This window comes from Alexandromys fortis, unplaced genomic scaffold (genome assembly GCF_014885135.2).
Source record: "Alexandromys fortis isolate MF-2015 unplaced genomic scaffold, M_Fortis_MF-2015_v1.1 scaffold_19, whole genome shotgun sequence".
Classification (NCBI taxonomy): Eukaryota; Metazoa; Chordata; class Mammalia; order Rodentia; family Cricetidae; genus Alexandromys; species Alexandromys fortis.
In genome coordinates this window covers 7,080,562-7,091,366 of record NW_026067890.1, presented here as the reverse complement: position 1 = coordinate 7,091,366, position 10,805 = coordinate 7,080,562, and the positions used below count along the sequence as shown (strand labels likewise).

At 42.3% G+C, this 10,805-nt stretch overlaps 1 protein-coding gene across 1 annotated transcript; it reads right to left on the bottom strand.

Annotated features, from left to right (window-relative positions):
* Positions 1-408: 408 nt before the first annotated feature.
* Positions 409-10,791, bottom strand: Dnttip2 (deoxynucleotidyltransferase terminal interacting protein 2). The gene is made up of 7 exons (XM_050161855.1): positions 10,672-10,791; positions 8,301-9,895; positions 5,722-5,860; positions 4,948-5,043; positions 2,980-3,144; positions 1,559-1,668; positions 409-638 (listed from the first exon to the last, which is right to left on the bottom strand). Exons 1-7 carry the CDS (start codon positions 10,738-10,740, stop codon positions 545-547), a joined length of 2,268 nt encoding a protein of 755 aa, XP_050017812.1. The 5' UTR covers positions 10,741-10,791; the 3' UTR covers positions 409-544.
* Between the last annotated feature and the right edge of the window lie 14 nt (positions 10,792-10,805).

Sequence of the window (10,805 nt, the reverse complement as noted above, 5' to 3'; positions counted from 1 at the left end):
GAAGCAGGTAAGCAGAAGCCGTGTCTACACCCTCCATACACACCACAGAAGCAGGTAAGCAGAAGCTGCGTCTACACCCTCCACACACACCACAGTTTTCACATCAAAACAGTTTTTGATCACTTCAAAAAATACTTTGAGCCGGGCGGTGGTGGTGCACACCTTTAATCCCAGCACTCGGGAGGCAGAGGCAGGCAATCGAGACCAGCCTGGTCTACAAGAGCTAGTTCCAGGACAGGCTCCAAAACCACAGCGAAACCCTGTCTTGAAAAACCAAAAAAAAAACCTGGACAAACATAGTGAAATAGTTGATTTTCCCTTGAACAATTATAATCAGATGTATCATTATACACACATAGGTATATTTGTTTTTATTCCAAGAATAGTTTTTATTCCAAGAGGCACGACTGATTTTGTCAAAATAAAGTCAGCTTTATTTCCAAAAAGAAATCACTAAATATTTATACATTATTTATATAAATTATGTGATGACCTTCAGCAAATAAAGGGGACCTATAAAATGTTATGGCTTGCGTTGTAGATTTTAATTGCGAAATTTCTTCTTTTTCCGGAACTTCTTTCCTGCTGCATTTGCTGCTTTTTCAGCCATGATTTCTGAATACTTCCTTCGGTTAAATCTGAAAAGAAAAAACAAACTTTATCTCTAATCCTAAAGCACAATAATTTAAGAGGTGTATCAGGTATGAGCAGTTAATATAGCCTTAGGGAGGCACTAACTCTCACAACGCTCTGCGCATTGTGTAAATTGTCTTGTGTAAATCACGCTGCTACCAAATGTCAGGAGGCTGAGGACAGCAATGGTCTCTGTCCTCAGGTTTGTGTGTGTGTGTGTGTGTGTTTTAAGGCCTTGAGATGGTGTCTTGCAGTGGCTGGCCTTGAACTTCCTAAGCATCCTAGGCTGATCAAGAGCTCACAACCTTCCTTTCTCAGTTTCCTATGCACTGGACTTACAGATGTACACTGAACTTCTCAACCAGTTTGTATTTACCAGGTGGTGTTGAATCTGGGTATAAATGTGGCATAAAACCACAAAAAAGACAAAGCAGAATAATTTCTACTTAATTGAAAGCAGTATTAACGACTTTTTAGAAGCTCAAAGCCAGGTGTGCTGGCACACTTGGGAGGCAAAGGCAGGTGATCTCTGATCCAGGGCAGCCAGAACTACACAGTGAGAGACCCTGTCTCAACTGGCCCCCCCATCGGGAAAAAAAAAAAACCCACCTTGGAAAACAAAGAGTAATGACTTTCAAAGTCTGCTCTCCAGATCAGAAGTCTGCTAGTTAAGAAGTATTTTCACAGAAACACCAAGGCATTAATTATCCCACCCCGCCTCATTCTCATGAGGCTACATGTGCAGTTTAAAGGATACAGGACATATGGTTTGGCAGAAATAGATGAGAATCTAACTTTAACTATTCCAGATACTAAATTATTTTTGCTTTGTTATTCTCATAAAAACAGTCACCAAAATGTAACCTGAAAACCTATAAACTTACATGTATTTTAAAAAGGCACACATAAAGTAAACTGTTATTACCTTCTGAACTCAGAATCAGCCAGCAGTTCTTCCACAATAGTCTTTTTCCTTTGTTTCTTGGGAATTCTTGAATGGTAGAAGTCAGCTGGATTATCAGCGATGGTTCCAACCTAAGAAGATTGAGAAATAAATAATGTAGCATGTGGATGTTAAGTCGCTTCATATGTCACTGTAGGTCTAAAGGTTTTCTGTGAAAGGAACAGCCAGCACAAGCCCCCATCACACGTCTTCACGTCATGTAGACCACCCAGGAGCCAGTACACTGGTGCTACGATGGCATTTCCCATCAGAGCACGGTAGATCCAGTACTTCAGTGCTCAACAGTGAATTCATGACGAATAGCACAATGTAATATAAATTGTGCTTTTTAATTCAGTAACGTACATATAAATTCTATATGCCTATTTTAGAGGTTAGCATAAACACTGCCAACCTAGAACCTGTTTAGTAAAGGTTCTCCATTTATTCTCTGACTGACGTTTACAGGACGACTACCATGTGCAGGCACTGTGCTTGGGTGATAGGAAAACAAGGCCTGAGACTGTCTAGTCCATGCCAATAAGGAACCACAATCTTAAGGCAGAAACTAAAAATCATTACAGGACAAACAATACACACAGACAAAAGACTATACTCTGGAGACCTAGTGACCAAGTTTACCGAAGGAGATAAGAATGACAAAGACAGTATTTTAGCTTGGCTCTCTACAGGTAGAGTCAAGTCGGAGAACAGTGAAAGCTGGTTCGTGTTCTGAGAAGGCTGAGCAGCAGAAACTTAAGAGGGCTCAATAACGTAGGGGTGGCAAGCTAGTTTGTGTGCAGAGTAGCTAGTGTTATAGTCTGTGATTTCCTTACATATTTGTTTTCATGTTATACTTCTGAGAAACTTGAGTAATTCCTGGTGACCTTTGGGTAGTCTGTATCACTTCCTTTGGACCTTCTAACTCTGCATCCACACTAGCTACATAGGGCCAGAGGGAAAGAGACTGGGAAACGTATAAGGAGCCACATGAGCAGAAAGGGCTGAAGAGTGGAAAGATGACCAACTTGCTCACTCATTGGGAGACACGGAAAAGCAACTTTTGAATGACTTTTACCATCTGTCTGGGAAAAAGGAAAGGAATGGAACACAGAATTTCCTTTTTGTCTACATGCTGTGTGAACTCTTGCTCTTAGGTTAGTACTAGCAATACATCCAGATACAAAAATTCAGTGAGTTTAAGAAAACTACCCTTGATCCCAGCAACCATTTTAACCCTACCCCCTTTTGAGGACCCATTATAGAATGGTGGCTGGCTGAGCTGCGTTAGCGTCATGATAAAGCCTAAGCAGACTCTGACCACCGGCCTGCTGTGCATATGTAAGATCTCGCTTACTTTGCTGTGCTGTTCCCACAACATAACCAGTACTCTGTCTGTATACCTGGAAGTACTTAGGGAAGCCATCTCTGTCATTTTTCTTGTAAAACCGTTTTGGGTCCATGCTTGCTCTCATCTTCAGTGCTTTGAGATCATTTTTCAGTTCATCTGTCAGTTCTGGAGCTTTCATTCCAAACCAACCATCACCGGCTGTCTTCTGTCGCTCTTTCTGAAATAAAAAAAATTAAAAAAAAAAAAAAAAAGATTTGTATGCAGGTGCCCATGGAGGTGAGGAGAGTGAGGATTTCCTGAGCTGGAGGTAAAGGTAGTTAGGAGATGCCTCATGTGGGTACTGGGAAACAAACTTTGGTCCTCTGTAAGAGCAGCGAGTGCTCTTGACCACCAAGCCACCTCTCTAGCCCCCCAAAATAAACATTCTGACTTTTAGGAGTAGAGAGACTAATTTCCCCTAAAATTAGACACACTCCCTACTGTGCAATAAAGGTGCCCTCCCCTAAAATTATGCAACAGAAAATTGTGTGAATTACTTGGGGGTGGTAGAACATAGCTGTAAACTCAGTATTTGGGAGAGATTAAGGGTGGATGATTGTGAATTCAAGATGCCAACCTGAGCTACCCATTCGGACTCTGGGAAGAGGCATTTATAAGGGCTGGGGATAGAAGTAAGTTGGTAGAGTTCTTGCCCAGTATGCATGAAGCCTTGGTGTTTATTTATTTATTTATTTATTTATTTTTTGGAGTTACAAAACTCTGCTATTTTATTATAAAACGCTAACTGAAACGCATAATGGTTCTTTTTTTTTAATTAATTAATTTATTTATTAAAGATTTCTGTCTCTTCCCCACTGCCACCTCCCCTTTCCCTCCCCCTTTGGTGTTTATTCTTCAGCATGGCATGAGCTGGGTATAATTATGTACATTATGTATAATTATGTATGTGTAGCCCCAGAGGATAAGAAGTTCAAGGTCATCCTCTGCTGAGCCAACCCAGAACATATGTGATACTATCTCAAAAACAAAAAACAAAACAAAAAAAAAAAAAAACAAATTGGAAAAAAAAGCAAAACCCCAACTTTACAGAAAGTACTTATCTCTAGGATCCTTATAAAAAAGTATTAAGTCAAAACAAAACAAAAAGCATCATTAGTTTCATAAATGATGGTTCCCTGGTGATGACTTAAGGGAAAGGAACAGGCAGCTTCCATTTTTGTTGTTGTTGTTTTTTTGTCTAAAAGACCTCATACAAGAGATAATGTATAAAAACATTTTATTTTAGGACCTAGTATATAAGTATTATTTTTTATTCAGATAAGGGTCTGAGAAACTAACTTAATGCTTAATAAGTCCAGAACTTTATATTATATTCAAAATAAAACAAAATTACTATTCATTTGACAACTCTACTAAGCATTTTGTTTCACATTCATCGAAAATGCTTTGGTGTCTGCCATATCCAGTGCTGCGTTATTAGCACCTTTTGGAACTGCCTTGAAGTTCAAATAGTAAAACAGCAGGGTTTGCTTCCACTGTTAAACTGTTCCATTCCCTCGTCTGCCAGACCAACTGAACCAGGTTTTGAGTTGGTGGTATGAACTCTGTGCAGGAGAACGCCTAGCCTTCAGTGATATGTGTAAAACCTAAATGACGTGGATGGTGAGCCTGTGCTGACCGTCACTGTCTAAGGCGTATTGTTAAAAGCTGTATTTGGAGGTGGAAGGCACAGCTCAGTGGCAAGGCACATGCTTACCTCATGCACAAGACCCCAGGATTTCACTCCCAAGCACCAAAACAAACGAAACCAAAAACTGTATTTGTGTGCAAAGATGTGAAAAGTCACACTAAACACATTGATGGAACCACATTTGATGGCCCTTAGTATCTAAGAACTCTGGTCCTATCTATAATAGATGAATACATAGCCAGAGCTTAACTGCATGATCACAGCATTACACATCCTGGAAACAGAGAGGCAAAGCACGCATGAGCAATCCAAACAGTGAGTCCTACTTACCCTGCGCTGTTTCTGAATCTGATGCTTCGATTCACTATATGGAGGCACACAATAGTTTTTTTCAAAGTCAGGTGTAATGACAGATTTCTGCAGAAGCTAAGAAAATACAAAATTATTTTTTATCTTTCTTCCCCATTTAAACATTTAAAATTTAGGCTTTTAAATTTTGTGTAGGCAAATCTACTATGTTTCTGAATGTTTTTTGCACTTTAAAGAGGTACTTGCTGCCAAACCTCCTGGCCTTGCGCTTGCTCCCTGGAACCCATAGGGTAGGGACACACAGCTACTGCAGATTGTCCTCTAATCTTCCTCTGTTTATCACAGCATAAATGTGTCTACACATACATGCACACAAAACAAAGAAATGAATGTTTAAAAAAAATACAGCAAGAAAATAGGACCTTAAATCCTTAAATGGTGAGTGCAAACAATAATATATTGATCATAAATTATTATTTCAAGTACCCTCTCTCTTTTTTTTCCAAGACAGGGTTTCTCTGTAGCTTTTGGTTCCTATCCTGGACTAGCTCTTGTAGACCAGACTGGCCTCAAACTCACAGATCCGCCTGCCTCTGCCTCCCAAGTGCTGGAATTAAAGGCTTGTGCCACCACCGCCCAGCTCAAGTATCCTCTCTTACAGATATAACTCCTTCCATTAAAAAAAACAACTATTTTAACAAGATGGAAAAAGAGCACAACAGACAATATAGTTTGCCATGGGGAAAGCAGTTATGTTCCAAGGACTAAAGAGGATGAGACAGTTCATAAGCTTACCTCGTTTTTCTTTTTCTCCTTGATCTGTGTTAGGGTTTTCTTTTGAGGCTGCAGTTTGTCTACATTGAAATTAATATACAAGCCACCCAACTGCTTGATATTTAGTCCAGGGTCTATGCTGCTACTCGTCAACTTCAGACTGAAAGAGAAAGTATCACTTAAAGATCAATTAAGACAAAATGGGAATGAGATTGCATGGTAAAATCACACATGTACACAGAGTTCCTTATTTACAGTGCAGTTCCTGAAACACTCAATAAACGTGTATCTCATACATTCACTCAGAATAAAGTCAAGGATGAATAATAATCAACACCATTAGAGAAGATGCCCAGATTTTCTAAGAGGATTAAGCAAATAACAGGTACACAGATTTCATAAGGAACTTGAAGAAAAGCCATTCAGATGACTTCACACACTGGAGGACACAGTTCAAGAAAGATACACTGTATCTCTAGGAAGAAAGACTAGCTCTGACTCTGAAATTAACAGTAGTTAATTCCCAATTCTAGATTCTTTCCTAGGCAGACCTGTACCAGGTGTGGTACAGGACTATAATCTCAGCCTTCAGAGGACTGAGACAGGAGGATTGCACATTCTGGTCTAAAGTAAGCTACAGAGAGATCATGGGTGAAAGAAAATCGACTCCCTTGCTGGATGAGTTAATGGCAGTTTCTAACTACATCTCAGGTGGCAATGAGCACCAAGCCTGGAGAAGCAGAAAAAAAGACGGCATACTCCAGACCCGCCCCTTCTACATCTGGTCTCAGCTCCTATCCTATTTTGATAGTGAGAATTTTTACCTTATATAACCAAGAGTCCTTTTTATAAGCCAGTTTCTTCTCTTATCATTCCCATAAACCATGTAGTGTAGTTCAAAGTACATGCGCCTCCCCTGAAAAGTGGAGTCTTCCTATTACAGTGTCTGGACAGTGGTTCTTATCATGAATGCATATTGGGTTTAATGTGGGAAGGAGTATGTTTTTTAAAAACAAACAAAAAGAGCCAAGCAAACAAATTAACCAGGCATGGTGTTGCACACCCTAAGGTTCCTTAAAACAAGAGGCTATCACCACGATTCTTGACGGCTTCCCACGAACTAGATGTTAAGACTCTACTGCTGGCCTGGCAGTGGTGACACAAACCGCTAACCCAGCACCTGGGAGGCAGAGGCAGGCAAATCTCTGTGAGTTCGAGGCCAGTCTGGTCTACAGAGCTAGTTCCAGGACAGCCAGGCGTACAAAGAAACCCTATCTTGAAAAATCAAAAGACCCTACTGCTGAAGATCTCACAGGCTTTGGCTATAGGACACAGAAATCAATCTGAAACTGAACTGGAATCCTGTTGGCTAACTTCTATAGTGTTGGAAGACTATACAGGTTGGGGGAAGTTATCAATGGTCTGACCCAGCTGGGGACTGTACTGCTGACTTGCCAGAAAAGCTATGCCTGCCTACTGGAGCACTGTTAAAGGGGTAACCAACCACTTCTAACTGAATTTGAGGCCCACTTACAGGAATTTATACTTGGTTCTGTACACCTCATCAAAAAGAAGCCTGTGGTTGGTCACAGGCGCTAGTGAGGAACCTACTACTTTTTTTGCTATTCATTAAAAAAAAAAATCTTCTAAATATCTAGGTTTATGTTCAGGTATGGTGAGACGCTTTTATTTATTTATCTATTTATTTATTTGTTTATTTATTTTGTAGTGGGTAGCAGTTACTACTAAGATTCGGAACTGTTCAAAGTGCTAAGAATCTCAAGGTGCTCGTTTCTACATGGGACATCTATACCTCCCCTTCCAAAGCTCAGGGCACACTGCAGAAGAGGGGCAGGGAGCATCGACACGGAATACTGTTCTCTGGGTATGTCATGGTAGTTGCACCAGGAACTGATAGCAACTCTTTTTTTTTTATTTAAGATTTATTTATTACGTATACAGTATTCTCAGTATTCTGTCTACAGGCCAGAAGAGGGCACCAGATCTCATTACAGATGGTTGTGAGCCACCATGTGGTTGCTGGGAATTGAACTCAGGACCTTTGGAAGAGCAGGCAGTGCTCTTAACCGCTGAGCGTGATAGCAACTCTTGATCACCTATGGAACACGACTGGACCAGTCAACACTATGAATGGAGGGTCCAGGAACTCATGATGCCCCACCTCTCCCTGAGGACCTCTAGGTAGTAATGATTACAGGTGGAGGAAGAGGCATTTTTTTTTTCAATGGTACAGCACTAATAAGCTTCCCACGATCCTAAAAATAACCTCTCACCTATACTATTAATTATAAGCAATTAAACTCATTGGGTCACCTATGTCCCCAAAAGTCACTAAAGCAGAAAGAGACCAGCTGGGAAAGGGTGTCAGTGGGAATGAAGGGGGATGAAGAGTACGAGGGGTAAATTACACTTCAAAACTCACTGTGTACACACAAGAATGAAAACATACGAAACATTATATAATATATACTAATAAAAATTATCTTAGGGGTTGGGTATAGCTCAGAGGCAAAGGGCTGCAGCCACAGGTTTAATCCTCAGCATGCCCTTGCCTATTTACTTTTAAAGGCAGTACTTACAGCTTTGACTTTGTGTTATTTAATAAATCTTCCTCATCACTAGACTCATCTTTATTTTCATCGCTGTCTGATGATTCTTCGCTATTTTCACCTTCTTCTTCTTCTTCCTCCTCCTCTTCTTCCTCAACAGCAACTTCACTCGGGGCCTTGTCTTCCAGGTAAAATTGTTTGTCAGCACTCAACCCTGGAGTTCTATCAATTACAAAGAGGGAACTACCACATGCGGTGTCTTCCAAGTCTTCGCTTGAAGACTCCTTCTGGCCACTGTTTCCAACGGAACACACAGACTCCTTCTCATTCTCGCTGTTTTCAGACTGCTGGCTTTCATCACTGCTAAGAAATAACAGAACAGAACTATCTACATCCTGCGACATGCTGAGTTCAGACTTGCAGGGTCTGGTATCAGATTTGAGACCCACGTCACTCTGGCTGTCCTTGTTCTCACAGTCACCTGCACTTGTGGACTCCTCGTCACCATCCCCGTGATCACTGGATTGGGCCATGTCACTCATTTTTAGGCTGCCCACTCTGCCTTCATTCAGTCTCGCTACTTTCACAACTGCAAATTTGTCCTCTAACGATTTCATTAGAGCCTCACGTTGGGGCTGTGGTGTGGCTTTATTGCTTGGGGTGCTTGAATGATTCTGAGAAACTGACTGCCGAATGCTGGTGTCTTGAACTTCAGAAAGAGTCAACTGGGAATCCTTCTCAGTAATTTCTTTGTCTTCCATTATGTTGGCGGCCTCTTTATCCAGACTCTTAGCATTCTCCTTCCTAATTTCTGTAAGAGATGCAACACTGGCTTTTTCTTCTTGTATATGCAAACGTTGGTGGTTTTGTGGTGTTAGCTTTTTTTCTGAGTCTCTGGGGATGGAATCATCAGTTTCATTATTAGAGAAATTTGGCCTATCAATCTGAGAATGTGTTCTCGCTGGTAAGTGAGAGGCCTGTCTAGTGTCCGAGTCCTCTGAGTTCACAGAGGTACCCATGCTTTGCTTTTTATTTCCTGGTATAAGCTCAGCACCTTCCTTCTCAGCTTGGGCCTGTAATTTCCTCTGCGTGCTCCTGGCTGTTCTCCTGGGTGCGATCCCAGATGATGAAATGCCTGAGCATGACGACTCAGCATCAGAAACAGCTTCTGCCTGTGACTGTGGGCTTGAATCTTGCTGAGATTTAGCCTTATTTCTTCTGCTTCTTCTTTCTGTGGAAGGCACAACCATGGAAACCCCTGAAACGTGAGATTCTGCTTCAGAAACCACTCCTTCATCGAGAGATTCATGCTGAGGGGTTATTTTCTGCCTTTTCTTAACACTGGTCTTTGGAGTGGGTGCACTTACGATCTGCCTCTTCCTCGTTATTCTTATAATGGGCTCCTCGACCTCAAACACAGAAGTAACCCCCGAAGCATAAGACTCTGCTTCAGAGATCTCTGCATCAGTAGCCAGCTCTGTAATCTCTCCTGGGGGGCCCGGACTTCGACTTTTCCTCTTTCTGGAGAGGACTGAACTTTGTTTCTCAGCTGTCTGTGAATCAGCAATACTTCTGTCATCTTTCTTGCTTTCTGGATGTGTCTTGATTCCTTGAGGAGTAGAACCCTTCAAACCAAAAACAAACACAGTGTAATTGAGATACAGCAGGGACAAGAGCAAACAAATGTAGCAGGACCTCAAAAGGCAAAACTTAATAAGGCACGAAACAAAGCTAAACTCATGATGAAATAATTTTTTCCTTTACTTGCCTCATCCTAGACTTCAGAAAGCAAAACTGAAGAGAATTTTCTCCACTCTGAGGGGGGAAAGAACCCAAATCATTTATAGAGGCCCAGGGGGCGGGGTAGTTAAGTACTAATTGCGCAGATATTGTGAATATACACTTTAAGAGTGTATAAGGGAATTCTGTTTGCCTGGGTTTTTATGTACAAGAATGATTGCGTTACATCCTTTACCACACAATCTAAAGAGTGTGTCAGCAAGAGACAGCCAGAGGCCCTCAGAGACGCCACAGCCGCCCTGAATATACCAGAGGAGTTGGTGCGGGGCCACTGCCAGTCTCCCCACGTGAAAACGATGCTCCCTCCCATCCCCAAAGAGGCTCGGGAGCGGGGGCAGGAATTAATCTTCCCAAGTATTGTCTCAACAGGAAGCTTAAGAGGACTCAGGTGCGCGCAAGGCAAGCAACCCACACGCTCGTAAGTGCCCTGAAAGACCCAGAGGCGCAACCCGGTTCCAGGCTGGCACAGCGCAGCGTTTTGCGCACAAGGCTCGTGCCGCCCTCACTCTCCTCCGCCCCGCCGAGCCTTATCGCTCTCCTCCACCCGGCAGAGCCTCTCCTGCCCAGCGGCGAGGAGACCCGGGGAACATGGAGTCCTCACCTTGTGCTGGGAGCTTCCTGACCCGACTGGGACCCAAGTCCGACACTGCCCGGACCTGGTGACCACCATGCTCCCGACTCTGTATTCCCGGCAGCCAGCGCGGCTTTCTCGGCTCGGACGCTTCGGAAGTGCGT

Excerpts from the sequence above, each read along its gene's own strand:
- Dnttip2 (XM_050161855.1), bottom strand. The coding sequence starts at position 10,740 with ATGGTGGTCACCAGGTCCGGGCAGTGTCGGACTTGGGTCCCAGTCGGG. Across the intron at positions 9,896-10,671 it reads CAGGAAGCTCCCAGCACAAG|GGTTCTACTCCTCAAGGAAT; the intron begins GTGAGGACTCCA and ends TTTGGTTTGAAG. Across the intron at positions 5,861-8,300 it reads AATAACACAAAGTCAAAGCT|TCTGAAGTTGACGAGTAGCA; the intron begins GTAAGTACTGCC and ends TTTCTCTTTCAG.